Below are 17,506 nucleotides of genomic sequence, written 5' to 3'. Positions count from 1 at the left end.
AAGCCACAGTGGCATGTATGACCATGCTGCACAATTTGGTGAAGTATAAATGACAACTATTCCCATTTTAAAAGCAGCAATGGCCATGACCTGTTAGTGTGACAGCTGCTAAATGGCAGTACTGTGATATTGCAAAGGTCACATGGACTAGCGTTTTATGAAAGCATGGCATCCCATTTGACCGAGGGCTGGAGGTGGGTACTGCCCTTCACAAGGGCATCAGTGAAGGCAAGAACAATAGCTGGCACATATCTGGAAAGGAACACGCCCACAGCGCGTGATAAGATAGCTATACTACAACTTTCACCCCCTCACATTCAGCAAATGCCTTCGTGTGTGACAGCAACTAAGCACGTGCAAGTGACAAAGTCGCATGACAGACACTGTGTAAACATTACATGGCAGTACTTCTAAATACCGGAAGGCGCGGATTTAACGCAGGACCCGTGCCCTGCATCCTGCACTATCCAGCAATTTATAAGTACCAACTAGCCCAACAACAATTACATGGCAGACTTTTGTGGATGCACATACACCGAAACACCCTCTAGGAACACAACATTCTTGCGCGTGTTCACGAACTGCCGTTCGTCGTGTCATTGAGTGCACACAGGAGCCACCATTAAGGTCAGCGGAAAAACAAAACAAAAAGAAAGAAATCTAAGTGACATATCGCACAACTACGGCGCACTTCTTCACAGAGTAGAGGCGCGCATGTGCACGCAATTAAATGTCTATTTTTGCAGCGGTGGTCCATTCATCGTGCAGGGACCAGCAAGCTCGGAAGACGCTAAAACCAAATCCGCAAACGCGGTCATGGTCCAAGCGCGTCGAGTCTCTATTAATTTGTTCATTCGCCATAAATGTCACCTGTCTGATTACATGTATTACGTACCACGCTAGACTCACCATCAATTCGCCCTCAGACGGCATAAACGTCCAGTCTCCGGGAAGATCGCTTTGGCCGGATACATCCATCGTAGTACGATGCCAGCTCCTCCAACAGTAACAGTCGTCGAAAAGCTTGCCAGCTCAAGCCATAGAATTTTGATTACAGCTAGAACGCAGAAAAGGGAGAAATTGCGATCAACGAAAGACCTCAAGAAGGCCCCAACTCGACGAGGAGGCACGCAACCTGAGAAGCACGCAGCGCGCTCTCTCACAAGACGTAAGGACACGTATCATAAGAAAACGCGTTTCTGAATTGCCCTATATACACTTCATCAGCTCCGACAACCTTCCTCTCTTACAGGAGTCGCCGTGCCTGCTTGCCGCAACATCAGAGGAGTCGCATGATCAGCGGGCCATGCGGAGAGGCTGCAACAAGCCAGCTGGCCAGTGACAGAGGCGCGTCGTTACCATGTAAACAACTCATTTCAGCATTGCTCTGCAAAACATCGTAGAACGATTGAACAGAAGCTTCGTGCACGCAGTGTTACGTGACTTCGTCCGTTGCGACTATAACTTGATAATACAAACACGATCGCAAAAGTCAACAGCCTTACCAAAAAGCGCACGAGTTCATCCTCTCATTGGCACCTGCTGCACCGCTGGTACCGCACAGCACACAACGGCGGCGAGACCAGCGAGACGACCAAGACGACCACAGCCGACGCAGGCCGACGGAAACTAGCGAAAGTACAGTAGAGCACCTCCAGAGAACACCCTACACACTTATGAGAAAAAAGGCACGGTAGCGCCACAATAAATTCTAGCGGCGGTCCGTGGCGTTTTAGACCTTTGTTTTAGATCATAGTTTTAAGACCACCAATGCGTTTCGTCTAATGATGATGATACTCTTTAGCGTCACCTCGTTTCGCCTCTTCTCGCGTTATTGCACGCCACCGCTACCTTTTTCGTCCTACATGGAAATGCGAAGTTTCCGTTCTCCGGCTACAAGTTGTCAACGCAGTCAACGGGAGAAAGGCGGCACTGCCAGTTCCGATCCGAAAGCTGTTCAGCCGCGGAAAAAAATGTCTCGCAGTTAGCCGCCTTCCTTCTAGTCAACCGTCGGGCGCCTAGTTGCACAATATGGCATCGAAACTCACCGCTACAGTTCGCGCAGTGGGCTCCAAACGGCTCAGCGTGCCGCAACGGGCAGCGCTCGTACTTACCAAAGCAGCTGTGGATCGCGTCAGAACTTTACTCGCCACGAAGAGAGACGTTATTGGGTTGCGAGTCGGCGTGAAGCACCGCGGCTGCAACGGCCTCACGTACGTCTTAGACTACGCGACCGAGAAAGGCAAGTTGGACGTCGAAGTGCAACAGGACGGCGTCAAAGTGTTCATCGACTCCAAGGCCCAACTAACGCTTCTTGGCACAGAAATGGACTACGTTGAGACCGAGCTGTCCAGCGAATTTGTTTTCAACAACCCGAACGTCAAGGGAACGTGCGGTTGCGGCGAAAGCTTTACCGTGTGAGCATGGTTGTAGCGAAGTTGTTGAAATAAATTAGTGTGTTAGACCAGTTGCTAACGTCATTATGGAAAATTTTGGCGAGCAATCTAGCAAAACCGAGTTTTATTTCCATTTACACCATTTAACAAATGCTGGGATTCAGCCACGCTATAGCACAGTATCGTATAGGTCTTTTAACAACGCTCTCCCATCAAACTCGTAAGCTTGTTTTTAGATACAAGTAGACTATTTTGTCACAGCAGTAAGCGAAGCTGCAGATACCAAGCGAAAATAAACTGCAAGAACCCACTCTTGAAATGATTTTATATAAAAAAAATAAACCGGCTACTACAAGTCAACGAGCATTTTCGCTCCGAAAATTTTTTCAACACGTTTTCAAAGATTATAAAAAAGAATTGTTGTGTTTCCACACAACAGCATTTGGCTCTGTTTTAACCATGGTCGACAAAGGTAAATTCTTCCTGCAGGATGTACTCGCAACATTCCAATGTTCCCGCATTGATTCAGCTATGTACTTGAAGGTCGTTCCTTAACAATATAAATTTAGTCACTGCTCCACAATGCCACTGCAGTATGGCATCCCTCGAGATTGTCTAGACCGAGAACTAGCATCCACAAGTGGGAGCAAAACCCTGAAGTTGCCAAAGCATATCTGAAACACTTCGGCAAGTACAGCCTAGAGTGCGACTTCCTTTGGTCTCAAGCTGCCCTTGAGGACACCAACAAAAAGTGAGATCAGTTTGTCACAATGCTGCTACTTGACCAGCTGCAGTCCAAGCATGCAGTTCAACTCATTGACACAATCAGAATCCAGAGTGTGTACCTAGTTCTATCGTTTAGCTAGAAAAAAAAAAAAGAAATGGATGGAAAGAAATACTGCTGGTGCACCACAGCAAATATAATTTTGGCAGATAAGCAAATGGCTTCAACCAACAGTTTGCCACTGGAAATTTTGTTCCAAGATGCAGGAAAACACTTGTAGCTTTTGGATTTGACTGCACAGTTGCCACTTTTTTCTTTTTTTCTGTCCAAAAACAGTCCTGCACATGGGATGAAGTCGACCATCCCTAAGAGCTGACAGCCCGCTCCTGGTCGGCAGACGGGCTGTCGTCGTAAAAGTCCCGTTCCACTGGTCGGCCACGAATGTACAGTGGTGCACACTTTCCCATGGCACAGTCATGTGTGATGTGCACACTTGTCACGTCTGAACCTGGGATCTCGAACATGGGCTCCAGAAGGATGGTCTCCTACAAGCAAAGCCATGCAGTGCCGTGATTAATGTTGAAGTGACACAGCATATCTGCTAGTCTGTGCAAACACTGCAACAAGTTTCAGTGTTAAAGTGGCCCTGAAAAGCTTTCGAATATTTTGTAGGGACAAGTCCCATGGATCAATAGCAGACCAATTTAAGCACCCTGCGTAAAGTGCATAATTTATTATAAGGTTCTAAATATGCATGTTTAGCGAAAGACTACACATAGCTAAAGATTGCAGCAGTGTTGCCAAAAGAGTTTTAAGCCATGCCTGCCCATAGCATGTTGCATGGGTGCACATCATCACACAAGTGATTAATCTTATTGCTCATCCTAATTATGTAAAAGGCAATTTTCCCAACTTAACTACAAACAAATGTTCGTTATAATTGGATCCTATTATAATTTGTTGTGTTTTAAAAAGCTAACAGAAAAGAGTCTATGAATGCACTTGAAGCACAAAGACTGAGACACAAGAGACTAGAGCAAACAAAATAAGCGCCAACTGTAGAACAAACAGGATGTGCACTAACTTGAGGCTCGATTGTTTTACTCTTTGAGTTTCCACCTTCTTTGCACTTCAAGTACACTCATTGAGCCTTACAAACTCACCAAAGTTTCAGTTCCTTTAAGGACACAGGGTAAGGTAAAATATTTTTAAAAAATCGTAATTTGGCTTCTTGCTTGCTTGGAATGATAAGTCTCTCCTTAACAATATCCAGTGACCCACACATTTTTGCACGCTTTGATTGAACTGATGAGCAGCCAAGCCCCTTTTTCTCAGACGGTGCACAGCCTGCACTTTCTGCCTCAAGTGAATTCTTTAAAAATCAAAACTGGTAGTTTCCCCGAGCTTAGCGGGTTTTAAAAAATGTATTCCGGCAATGGTGCAGCTTTTTTTTAACACGCAGGGCATTTACCGAGTCCACTTGTCTTGTGTGCATGAGACACGCACAGAGACGCAGTTCTGTGTATTTATTTCGAGCTAAGTGGCGCCTTTGTTGATTTTGTTGCGACAGCAAAAGACATTCTCAAGTGGATGAATCAAAGAAAGTGTTTAGAAAGCATAGTATAATTGAAAATCGACACGCTTCGGCTACTAACAGAAACGAAACCGGCAGCACTCGTGTGAGCACTTCAGCAAGTAAGCATTGTCATTTTGCGTCCCCGCAAGGAAAAAATGTGACCTGTAATGACAATGGCTAAGCTTTGATTGATGTGGAGCTTCTACAAACCGTGATTACGAGTAGCTGTGTCTGCACAGAATGTGGAGGAACCGTGGCACTCATAGAGAACAGAATAGATCATGTTCCTTGGAACAGAAACCCTCAGAACTGCCAGCTTTCAAACCATTCTAGCTATCAAAAAGGCCAGCATGGCCCGAGTAAACGTTTTCAAGGCCGTTTGGCATAACACCGAGGCGCAACACTGCTATATGGCTGGGTGACATCGACCGCCATTGACAGTATTTTGCCAATAGAGAGACAGAAGCTATGACAAAACCAGGGTGTCGGAACTAAATGTTTTTCGTTTCGGTTTTAGTTTCATTCCACTGAAAAAAATTCCATTCCGTTTCTGTTCTGGAACAAAAAAAAGAAAATGTTCTGTAACGGTACGTAACTGTTTTTGTTTGCATACAAAGAATTTGAAGTTCAGGTAACAATAAAAAAAAAACAGATAAAAGCATTAATTTTTCCCGTAACTGAGTTACGAGTTCTCTAAGCAGACTGAATGCTTTGCGTCAAGGGAGTGAGCATGATCTCAGAAGCAGCACATTATAGAGTGTAGTCTCTGATATGTGAGACCGCTGTTTTGATAAAACAAAGTTCGGTGTAGACAGTGCCCTCTCCACGCTTACACCAAGGTCCACTTGCGTTAAAGGGACACAAAAGCTAAATAACAATTTATGTCAGAGTGAAAGCTCAACGTATGACAACATCTAAAAGGGCAATATTATCAACAGCAGTGCCCTACTTACCGAGAAATTAAGCTCAATGTATCACACGATGAGTGCCACGAGCGGGACATTTTGGAAATGATCCCGATGACGTGAGAGTCCGACAACAATTAATCACTCGTAATCGAACTAGCTGCAATAAAAAAAGAACCTTTGGTGCATCAAGAGACGTAATAAAATGCTGCTTGTTCGTTTCTGTTTGATTCATGGAAAAAAAGAACCTCTTTGGTGTTGCCATGGGGAACGGCGCACGTGGTTCAAAGGTTCCGTTTTTGCCGAACTGCGCTTCTCCTGGCGCCCTACTTCGCTGACGCAGTCGCGTCTCAGAGGTAGTTTCGGTATCGTGTACTGCCGCGTGTGTTTTTCGCACTCGTGAAAGTCGCTCTGACAGAAAGTTCGACAAAATGCCTCATCCATGTGATGTTGCCAGATGCTCGAATGGTGCATGCCGCCAGTGCACGCCGCCGCGCAGTAAAGGCGGGCAACGTTGAGCACGGCAACAGTGACGTGAGAAAGACCGCTTTCAGGCGGGTGAATTGAAGTGCACTAGTGCGATGTGGACCACTAAAACGTGATTTTATTTCAAAATAAGCACTTCCTTGGCACAAAAGTAGCACTTCGATGTTTCTGGACCGCTATTTCAACAATCGACGTCGACTTAGTATTGGCCTTTAGTGTCCCTTTAATATAAACACCTCCAGTTGCCAATGTTCTTTTCCACAAAATTTCAACACATCTTTACTTTTGGAATTCCTTCCCGAGATACGCGCTAAACCATCCCCTGAGATATGTTAATGCTCACACCGCATGACCTCGGCTGTTCCGGATGATGATAATGAGTGAACTTTTATTTTGGTCCAGAGAAGCACACGGAAAATCCCGGATAGCCTACTTTTCCTTTGAACCAAAAAACGATAAAAAATATTTCAGTTTCACTCCGGAACGAAATAATAGAACGTTTCAGTTACGTTCATTTTCGTTCTGGTCAAAAAAAAAATATGTATTTTTTTTCATTTTTCGGTTTCCATTTTCGTTCCGCTCCGACACCCTGGACAAAACAAGCCAGGGAGAAAGAAAACAACAAAAGAAGCGAAAAGCTGAATCAGGTGATGACTATATGGAATGTTGCTATTAATTAAATTGTTCAGTACATCTTCTTTTTGAACAAAATATGAAATAAACTTGTTTTTCCTCTTTAACTCTCAATATCTCGAAATTAATTTTTTTCTTACATTTGCCCCATTATCAAAACAACTAAAAAAAAAAGGCTCATTTTTTTACCAGAATAAACCAAACATCAATACAAAGCAACTGAACTAGAATGGTGAATGTATGCAGAATAGATTTAATCTTTTTGGCAGTTTTTTATAAAGAATGATGACAAAAATTACTTGCTTTGCTAAAAAATTGCAAAGATGTCAACACTTTAAATACGATTCTAATTCTAGTTCCATTGCAAGAATAGGTGCCGACAAATAAAATGAAACAAACCTGAACGCTTTACGAATAGTAGTTTAAGAGAAAATGGGTCTTTAAAAAGCCTTAACCCTTCGAGGGTTTTCACCGTACATGTACAGCATCATCTAACAGGCATCAAAGGGCAGGGTTGCCAGGTTTGGCTACTTGGCTCCTTCTTGGCTACTTTCTTGTCCCCTCGATTTAACCAAAAATTATCAATATCTGGTGATGTCGCAGCTGCTGGTGTTCGAGTATATGGTGCCAAACATGGCAGTCAAAGCGTGTTTACAGCACCGAGAATCGAATATGGCACTTTGATTATGCAGATAATGAAATTTAATGAAAAGGATGGCACAGTAGCCTAAGCATGCGTAGGGGTCAATGATGGTGATCGGAACATACATATAAAAAAAGTACACGTTTATAAACTGCCAGTCAAGCAGGCTTTGCGCACACACACACACACACACAAAAAGTGCTTTTGGGTACTTGGTTGGGACTCGGCGAGAACTATAGCATGGGGCCTCATTTTGCAGATCACCGATTGCTGAACGCGGCTTTAAACCACAGTTGGAAGTGAACAGGAATCGAAGTGCTCCGCATCAAGGGCGACCTGCACTCATCGACATTCAAAATCGGATATCCCACATTTGAAGTGAGCACTGAAAAACCAGGATACAAGAGGCAAGAGCGGCAACACAAGCGCTAAATAACAACATTGTTAGTGAGTGTTAGTGTGTGGCCGCCTTTACCTCTTGTATCCTGGTTTTCCAGTGCTCACTTAAGGATGTCGTACCAAATCGCCCAACAATCAATTCTTCTAGGATATCTGATGAACTACATGTATCATTTCTTAGGCTTAGGTACGGACTGCGATTCTGGATTTGTCATCACGGAAGAAATTATTGCAAAAGTGGCAATAATTTACGCTTCAATGCCAGAAAGTGTGATTCTGAGTGCACCCATCATGCCGTAGCTTTGTTATGTTGTCGCTACTTCTAGTCATTTCAAGAAAAGTCATGCAAGACGTATAAAGAGTCATTCTTTTAACAGCTCCAACACTATGTCATTATGCATGAAATGACTGCTAAAGTCAACAATGTATGCTGGAATCTTAGGAATTATGATTCTGAAGAGTTCCCGCTGCACATATTTACATTTTTGGCAAAAGGCTTTTGCATTTAGTCATTTAAATAAAAATGTGGAAGTGGTTTTCACACATGCGTAGCTACTTTTGGCTACTTTTACTGCCCCTGGCTTAATGGAGTAGGTCGATTCCACGAAAGATCGAAAAAAGGTGTATATCTGACGTCTCCGATTTTCCTGATAATTTTGTATGTTGTGCACATATGACTGCACAGCACGAAATCGCAGTTCGTTTTCAAAAAAAAATTTTTTTCAACACGGCAAAATTCGACAAGTGTCGCTGGTCGACGACGACCATTTTACGAAGAGTGCGTTTTCGTAACTTCGGAACCATGCTGGCAGCTACTCAAGCTATATATTACAAATATCTTTCTTTTTGGCGGAAGTAGAAGTAAAGAGGAATTAGCTCTTATCATTTCATAGAATTCTGAGCAAATTATGTATTTTTAAAAATTCACGAAAAACGCTGCATTTTTGAAAATCAGTCAAATTTGGGACGCTATGGCTACTTCTGTGAACATCTTAGCTTGTTCATCTTTGCAGTGTGAATAGGCCTTTATGTGAATAATGAACCTCTGCATTTGTATTTCTCTAATAATTTTCAAAGTAGTAAATTTTCATGCTCGAAACACCAAAAAGAGAAAAGTGCTCCTCAATTCGAAAATCTATAATAAAAAAACCCCAATCTTAATTTTGTTCAAAGTCCCCCAAAATGTTCTCAAAGGACTGCAGAATGATATTATGAAAAAACATGTTGCATCATTTTTATTAGAACAAAAGCAGAAAATGTCAAACACTGTGTTTCCAAAGCGTGGTGGCTACTGCGTAAAGAACATCTCTAGTAACAAGAAAATACAGTAACACGTCTTTTTTCTTCTCTGAGCTTCGCTAAACATCAGTAATGATCTATTGTCGGAAAGTGGGAACTGTTTTGTAAAGAAAAAAAAGGTCGTTCCAATTAAATGCATTTGCGACACCACTTATATTCCTCGTCGACGGGCAGCACGGACATTTTCATTCGTCTGGATAATTTTTCTTTTTGAGTAAATGTGCTTATATAAAAGCAACGAAGCTAAACGCGAAATTTGTGTAGCCGAGTCGATCATGCATTGTAAGCATGTGAGAAATCGCAAATGGCGACAGTGGTGAACGGCGAGTACCGCAGTGCAACCTAAGCACAGCAGCCACACATTGTTTGCCAGGCTTTGTCGCTCTACACGAGAAAATGCTGGGGTGTCGATTGAGTTGGTTACACGATACATTTTTCACCGCTCGTCGCTCTTCTGCCCGGTCTCTGGATCCGCACCGTGCGGATCGTGTGGTGGATCGAGTGGCCCGCGCTACATGCCTTCGTGTAAATTGAGTAGCATGCATTAGGCGGACAGGTGCAAAGGGCAGCACGATAGACGCCCGCCTGAGCAGACGACAGCAACGAGCACGGCTGTGCCAGTCAGCCAAACACCACCTGAGATAGAAGTTAAGCATCCAAATTGTGCTTCACTTTGATGCAATCACAGTCCTACGCTCTGAAGGTGGCTATGGGTAGGCGTTATAGCCATGACCGAGATTTTGTACGAACTGCCTCATGGTGCACAAAAAGAAAATTCCGCTGCAGCGGAATTTTCGTTATGTAGAAGATATCGGATCGAGTCTCTTTTGCGGAGGGTCATGAAGTAGGATGCGCGCTCAATTCAAGAGGGAGACCAGATCTGCCAGCGCTGCTTCAAGAGATGCAAGGAGATGCAAAACAAAGCTGATGCAATGCAAACAAAACGTGTTTTGTCCGTGGCCAGAACTGCTGCCACCAATCTTCACGTAATCGATTCTTTTTAAACTCTGCATTGATCACATAAGGTTTTACAACGTACACATTTGGGCCAACAAAAACAACACCTCTTGGCGACCGCTCTCCAGAAATTCATTTCCATTCATGAAGAGACCTTGGCTTTTATACCAATCTCTCAATTCTGGCGCACCACATCATCATAAGAGACGCATGGAGGGAATGCGTTCTTTAGCACTCAAGATATTAATTATACTCAACTGAAATAGATGAAAGAAAAGGAGGCTACAACTGAAAGTGCCTACTGTGGACTGAGGGATGTCTAACACTCGCGTGAAGTTGCAAACCACGCGAATGCATTTAATTGGAACGGTCTATTTCTTTACAAAACAGTTCCCAATTTCCGACCATAGATCATTACTGTTGTTTAGCGAAGCTCAAAAAAGAAAAAAGACGTGTTACTGTATTTTCTTGTTACTAGAGATGTTCTTTACGCAGTAGCCACCACGCTTTGGAAACACAGTGTTTGACATTTTCTGCTTTTGTTCTAATAAAAATGATGCAACATGTTTTTTCATAATATCATTCTGCAGTCCTTTGAGAACATTTTGGGGGACTTTGAACAAAATTGAGATTGGGGTTTTTTTATTATAGATTTTCGAATTGAGGAGCACTTTTCTCTTTTTGGTGTTTCGAGCATGAAAATTTACTACTTTGAAAATTATTAGAGAAATACAAATGCAGAGGTTCATTATTCACATAAAGGCCTATTCACACTGCAAAGATGAACAAGCTAAGATGTTCACAGAAGTAGCCATAGCGTCCCAAATTTGACTGATTTTCAAAAACGCAGTGTTTTTCGTGAATTTTTAAAAATACATAATTTGCTCAGAATTCCATGAAATGATAAGAGCTATTTCCTCTTTACTTCTACTTCCGCCAAAAAGAAAGATATTTGTAATATATAGCTTCAGTAGCTGGCAGCATGACTGCGAATTTACGAAAACGCACTCTTCGTAAAATGGTCGTCGTCAACCGGCAACACTTGTCGAATTTTCCTGTGTTGAAAAAATTTTTTATTTGAAAACTAACTGCGATTTCGTGCTGTGCAGTCATATGTGCACAACATACAAAATTATCAGGAAAATCGGAAACATCAAATATACACCGTTTTTTGATCTTTCGTGGAATCTACCAGTACTGACATCAATGTTAAAAATTTTCAGCTTGGTGCTCTAAATAAATATACGGGTGCCAAGAAACCTAAAATGAGTACTGTGGTGCCTGGGAATGCATCGAATATTTTTAATTACCGCTACCTTAAAGGGATACTGAACAAAATTTTGAAAAAGCTACGAAAACACTTACATTCGACTCAGACGGCACGAATGTTCCTATAAACAGCGTTTATTTCACGCAATTTCGAATAGTTGGCCGTATTTTAAGTGCATTGTGAGAGTGCGGCAGCTGCACGCCAGTGTGCTTACCGACGGCCGTGACGTCAAATGTTCCAGCAAGAGGGGGGGCAACCGGCACGCTCTCTCCTGCCCTGCCACTTCCCTTTCTCCACCTCTCCTCTCAAGAACCGAGGGTGGCTGGTGTGGCGCTGAGCCTTGTCCCCTTTTCCCCACATGGGAGACAAAATAGCGCTTCTTCCTCAAAAACCACAACTACCAAGCATGTCACGAATGCGCAAAGATGCAAGGTGCGAGTGACAGTGGTTCCACGAGTGGTGATTGCGACTCCCGAGTTAGATAGGCCTCCAAAACGGATGTGCCAAATGCAACCACATGCGTGTGACCCTTCTGCTTCGTCAAGTGATAGCAAGGACAACGAGCCAGATGAGCCGCCATAGCCCAACGTGGATCGGCAGCCGGGACCAGCAATTTATACAGCGACTCAGTCGCTATACTGGAAGTGCTCGCAGCCCAAAAAGTCACGCTTTGACGGCACCCACGTTGGCTGAGATGGGCGCGCAGCGCAAATCCAGATACTTCAAAGCTTTGGCTCTGTCGGAAAGGTATGACAGGGCTTGTCTCTCCCGATGCTGCTTTTCGCACACCCTAGCGCAGTACAGCGTTGGGGCATTCTGCGTTTTGCCAGGCGCTTCACCGTTAACATTACGTAGCAGCACACAACACAAACGGCAAATTCGTAGACGTGGGCGCAAGCTCTGCTTGAGAAAACAAATATACGGCCGAGAGCGCGGCAAGGGTGTCGTTGGCTGCCAGTTGACAACACGCACGGAGAACACCTTCCAGACTTTCCTTTGTGAGAACACGTTTTGAGAGAGATGCGCGGCAGCGGATGGCGGCTATTTTGCAACGAGCACGGTTGGCGAATCAGTACGTGGCGGTTTCGCGTCACTTCCTCTCTAGCTCGGGCTGCGGCCGCTAGACGCGCCAATGTGCGAAAAATGCATTAAATTCATTATTTTATGCTAGTCTCTGGCTGAAATGAAGGTCGTTTCAACAAATTTCAGCACCCAATATTTCAATTGAGCCATTTATCTCAGCGGCGAAAATTTTGTTCAGTATCCCTTTAAAAAGACACTTTCGGTTTCGATATCGAGGGGACGGCTTCTCAATGACGTTTCATGGCAGTGCGACGTCAAGCGGATACAGAAACTCGCGACGCACTAGCGGCAAATCTGTCATCTGCTCGTGGAGCACATAAACAATGATGAGTGAATTGTTGTCCAGTGACCCTGACAGTGATTTCTGCGATTTAGGCTGCACGCAGGATGCAGAGCTCGCAAACTCGGGGGAACTGTGTTGACTCGCCGGGATAATGTCCACCACTGCAGTGGGGCTGGCTTGCAGATGCTTAGTGACGAAAACTTCAAAGTCAAATTAAAATATTTTATACGTGTTCTCCGACTCCGGTGTGCCGAGAGCGTTGACACTGCATACCAGAGAAACGAAAAATGTCCCTTTTGCGATGCCTCAAAATCGTGTCAGTACTCCTTTAATTAAAGTTGGCTACTTTTTGGCTAGCTTTTTCAAATTTCTGGCTATTTTTTGCCTTTTCAACCTGGCAACCCTGCCAAAGCGTTTTCGCCGTACATTTACGACATGCCTATATGTTTAAAACGCGCACCTTCATCGATTCTTTCTCTTGTTTGGCATGTGCTGCCACACACTTTGGAAATGCATAGAATTTTTTTCATGCGCTGATGTCTCCCCGTTGTTGTCGTCATTGTTTTTTTTTTCAAAAGCAACGCGCCAGCTTTCGCTTGCACATCCAAGCACGCGTGGTGTGGCTGGTTGCAGTTTCGTCCTTTGGTCGGGTGGTTATCACTTCTCGCGCCCGCAAAGTTGATGGCTGTCTGGTTTCTAATCTCTCAAAGGGTGACCGCTTGTTACTCTCTCATTTATTGCTCTCGAAGTGCTAATACATCTGTTTCCGTGTGGTGCTAAATTACACAAACAATGCCGCCGTGGTTGCGTTTCCTGTTTTGGGGACTCGGAAAAACTAACTCCGTCTCATTGGTGATAAGACGAAGATTATAGCTTTTTCACTTGTTTTGCTTTCCGGACGAGTGCACAACCATACAGCTTTCTTTCGTGCGCTCACTCACGCAGTTTGCTTACGCTATGGAAGTGCACGCCAGTTGCTCTGCTGCTTGTGAGTCGAGCGGCGAGTCTTCAGATGTGGACTATTCCCCCAAGTGTATTTTTGTATATGTGTGAGCTATGTTTATACATACACCATATAATTTTTATTTATAAAAAATCGTATAAGTGTTTTTTTAGGATTTTGCTTGATGTTACTCACGAATAAACCACGTGTATGTAACAACAAAAATGATATCTTTGTCACTTTACGGTCACACAAAAACATTTTAGACGATTTTTTTTCTTAAATAGAATCATCTGAAGAATTTAATTAGCAATTATAGAAGATTACACATTTTTTAGTGCATTTCAAGAAAAAATTCGACCCTTAAAGGGTTAAAATATATGGGAGGTATAAGGCCTACCCTGTGCCCTTAAAGAAAGAGAATACATAATCACAAGTGAATTCACAACCCTTGGCAACTTCTGGTGCACAGCGAGCATTGCCTGCCTGCGTTACGTGCTCCATGGTGATCTAAGCTGCGTGACCAATGTTTATCTCAAACGTTCTTTTTGATAACAACCCGAACCATCTTTGCTGCAGTGTGGGCAGCGAGTCTACACTCAACGACACCTTATCTTGACAGTGAAGCGAAGGCTACGGAGGCGGGGCTTCTGCACATTTGTGTTGCTCCGCAAGTATAGTACGGCAGCTTGCGGATCATTTCGGTTTCGCTCGCTCGCATCGTGAACGCATTTAGAAAATTATATACACAAAAAATGTGAATGGGAGAAGCATACCGATTGTTCAGGGTGCATTTTAGTGTCATATTACGAGTATACTTTTCTTGGAGAACTGAACAGCATGTTTGCGGCTGCACACTGACCCACTGCGTCTGCCTCATGGACGCCATATCTACCTTGGAAAACGGGCGTGCTGGAAAGGTGGTGCTGTCTAAGAAATGGAAAGAAGAGGAAGGCATTCTTGAAAAGTGAACAATAACTGTATTTTACCTACGACTTCCCGCAACTGTCTGAGTCTCATAATAAATAAAGGAGCATTTATTTCAGCAAGGCAAATGAGAAAGTTATCAGTAAGCTTAAGTACTATTTTTTGGCGTGGTAGCAGGCATGCGTTTCGGTTCTGTAGCTTCCACAGTGCTGTCAAGAAAAGTTGTCACCGAGTATAGTGATGGGTAGCGTGTAAAGCGGTGACATCGCGTGCTTGCGAAAGGCAGCATATCGGTATACTGAGCATTGTAATCTTGGTATGTGATTGAAGCCAGCACCTGCAAATTTGCAGCCATCACTTCATGAAAGGAGACTACCACCACAATTCACCAGTATTTATGCTTATCAAAGATCGTTGTCGCAGAGCTTTAGTTTAAGAATTCAAACTTGAGTTAACTGGCATGTGTTCATCTTTGGTTGATGCAGTGCTCACGGGACGAGGACAAAGAATTAGGAAGCACAGAACAGGCACTGACTCACCAACCAAAATTTTATTAGGAAATAGAACAAATACCGTATTTTCTCGCATATAACCCACACCAAAAAAAGGAAAAACGTGCTTAAAGGGACACTAAAGGCAAATATTAAGTCGACGTTGATTTTTGAAATAGCGGTCCAGAAACCTCATAGTGCTACTTTTATGCCAAGGAAGTGCTTATTTTGAAATAAAATCACGTTTTAGTGGTCCGCACCGCGTTAGCGCACTTCAAATCACCCTCCTGAAATCAGACTTTCATACGTCACAGCTGCCGTGCCCAACGTTGCCCGCCTTTACTGCGCGGCCGCCGACAGCGAAAGTAGCGGGACCCACACAGCAGCAACAACGGCCATCGAAGCCATCGAAGCTTGCCGCAATCGCCGCAATGGATGTGGATGGAGAACTTGACAACGAGGCTCGCGACGCTGGGCTCCAATTCAGCGAGAGGGTTCATTCCGCGGCACCCAGTGAAAAGACACATCGGTTTCCTTGCTGCAGCACTGGCGTTGTGCACCATTTGGGCACCCGGCAACATCACATGCATGAGGCATTTTGTCGAACTTTCTGTCAGAGTGACTTGCACGAGCACGCGAAACACACGTGGCAGTACGCGATACCGAAACTACCACTGAGACGCGACCGCGTGAGCGAAACAGGGTGCCGGGCGAAGCGCAGTTCGGCGAAAACGGAATCTTTGAACCATGCACGCCGTTCCCCATGGCAACGCCACAGAGGTTCTTTTTTCCCTGAATCAAACGGAAATGAACAAACAGCATTTTATTACGTCTTTTGATGCACGGAAGGTTCGTTTTTTATTGCTGCTAGTTTGATTACTAGTGATTTATTGTAGGCAGACTCTCATACGTCATCGGGATCACTTCGAAGATGTCCCACTCACGGCGCTCATCATGTGACACATTTAGCTAAATTTCTCGGTAAGTAGGGCACTGCTGTAGATAATATTGCCATTTTAGAAGTTGTCACACATTGAGCTTTCACTCTGACATAGATTGTTATTTGCCTTTAGTGTCCCTTTAAAAAGGGTGGGTGCGGGTTATTTGCGGGGGTACTATGCCTTTTTTTTTTTGTAGAGTTAAAGTTACGAGTGTGGGTTATATGCAGGGGCGGCTTATATGCGAGAAAATATGATATATAGGTAATATACCATTGCAAAAAAGGCCCCAAGATAGGAAATACAGATAAATTCTGAAACCATATTTTGCAGGTGCTGCTTTGATACAAAAATTTTGCATCACTAAGTGAAACTGATGGCAAGCTGACACACTTGTCACCTTTCCTTCGAATGTAGAATGCCTCAATGATTTCTCTTGCAATGTGTTGTTTATGGTAAGAAAGTATCTTCGCGTCACTAAAAAAAGGGTGTGCAGCCGCATTCCTGACAATGGGCGGCAAGGGAAAACGGCTTTGTCTCTGACAACAAACATTCACACATCTTTTGCTTTGGCCGATGGGTCATTCCATGCCAAACGTCCTAGCCATTTTTGCGATTCATCTCAAATGTACTTGAAAAAAATCCTGCTCATTTGTTGCAGTAAAAACAGTGAATCGCTAGAATATTTCACAGAGAAAAAAGTTTCTGGTTACGCGGGAGCCTTCCGAATTTCACAGAATATCATCTGAGTGTTGTTTGGCAGAAAAATTACTCTGAGATCATCGTTTCTAGTTTCAATGGCAAATTTGGTTTATATATTAAAAAAGGCGCTTGTATAAGGTGTTTGAAGCCCAATAATATTACTGCAATTTTTCAGCCTTGTACGCCTCCAGCAAATTTGCCAAAATGTTTCATGTTTGCATTTTTTCTCTTATAATATTGCGCTATGATGAATATCTGAGTAATGAAAACTTACTCTACAGAAGGTCTATTTTGCATTAAAAATATCTTCAGGCCACTGACTTTTCTAGATTTTACGTGAAAAAATCACAAATTTGGGAAAATCATCATTTTGGTCCATATTCAGATGCCATTTACACCATGTGGTGCTCCAGTTCAAAATAAGCTTTCTACCTCAATCGGAAGGACATAAGTAGTTCTATTATATGGCAAGTTTTATGATTACAATTTTTGTTTTAAGGAAGAAAATAATTTTTGAAGTTCTCCATTTAAACGGAGAATTTCGCACATGGTATTACAGTGTAGCCAGTGTAATATGCTGCTCACCATGATAGCCCGCAGCCCTCTAGCACCGGTCTTGCGCTCCATGGCCAGATGTGCAATAGCTCTCAATGCCTCAGGCTCAAAGGTCAGTTCCACCTGAAAAACAAAATAAGAAAGTGCACGTACTCTAAGCTACCAAAATAGTCTTGCTGGAAATACATTATACAGGAGTGCAACAGCCAAAATATGGTTAGGAGCAACTTTTGGAGCAGAAAATTTCTCATTTGTAGCAGGTTACGGAAAAAAATACCTCCACTCTTTAAGCGCCA

At 43.4% G+C, this 17,506-nt stretch overlaps 3 protein-coding genes across 3 annotated transcripts in view; 1 reads left to right on the top strand and 2 right to left on the bottom strand.

The window, feature by feature from the left end:
- The window catches only part of LOC119388274 (uncharacterized), a 64,144-nt gene extending 62,472 nt beyond the window's left edge, over nt 1-1,672 (bottom strand). Inside the window, exons 1-2 of the mRNA XM_037655957.1 lie at nt 1,506-1,672; nt 910-1,057 (exon numbers count right to left, since the gene is read on the bottom strand). Coding sequence (XP_037511885.1) covers nt 910-978 — 69 coding nt within the window. The 5' untranslated portion in view covers nt 979-1,057; nt 1,506-1,672. The remainder of the gene's footprint in view (nt 1-909; nt 1,058-1,505) is intronic.
- A 135-nt stretch (nt 1,673-1,807) lies between these two features.
- LOC119388272 (iron-sulfur cluster assembly 1 homolog, mitochondrial) lies at nt 1,808-2,480 on the top strand. Its single transcript, XM_037655955.2, has one exon. The coding sequence runs from the start codon at nt 2,032-2,034 to the stop codon at nt 2,419-2,421; it is 390 nt and encodes a 129-aa protein (XP_037511883.1). The 5' UTR covers nt 1,808-2,031; the 3' UTR covers nt 2,422-2,480.
- A 24-nt stretch (nt 2,481-2,504) lies between these two features.
- The window catches only part of LOC119388271 (ATP-dependent Clp protease ATP-binding subunit clpX-like, mitochondrial), a 72,974-nt gene continuing 57,972 nt past the window's right edge, over nt 2,505-17,506 (bottom strand). Inside the window, exons 10-11 of the mRNA XM_037655952.2 lie at nt 17,241-17,333; nt 2,505-3,665 (exon numbers count right to left, since the gene is read on the bottom strand). Of these exons, the coding sequence (XP_037511880.1) occupies nt 3,486-3,665; nt 17,241-17,333 (273 nt within the window). The 3' untranslated portion in view covers nt 2,505-3,485. The remainder of the gene's footprint in view (nt 3,666-17,240; nt 17,334-17,506) is intronic.

Source organism: Rhipicephalus sanguineus, chromosome 3 (assembly GCF_013339695.2).
Source record: "Rhipicephalus sanguineus isolate Rsan-2018 chromosome 3, BIME_Rsan_1.4, whole genome shotgun sequence".
NCBI classification, from domain to species: domain Eukaryota; kingdom Metazoa; phylum Arthropoda; class Arachnida; order Ixodida; family Ixodidae; genus Rhipicephalus; species Rhipicephalus sanguineus.
Note: the sequence above shows the minus strand (reverse complement) of the source record. Positions and strands in the feature narration are given on the sequence as shown.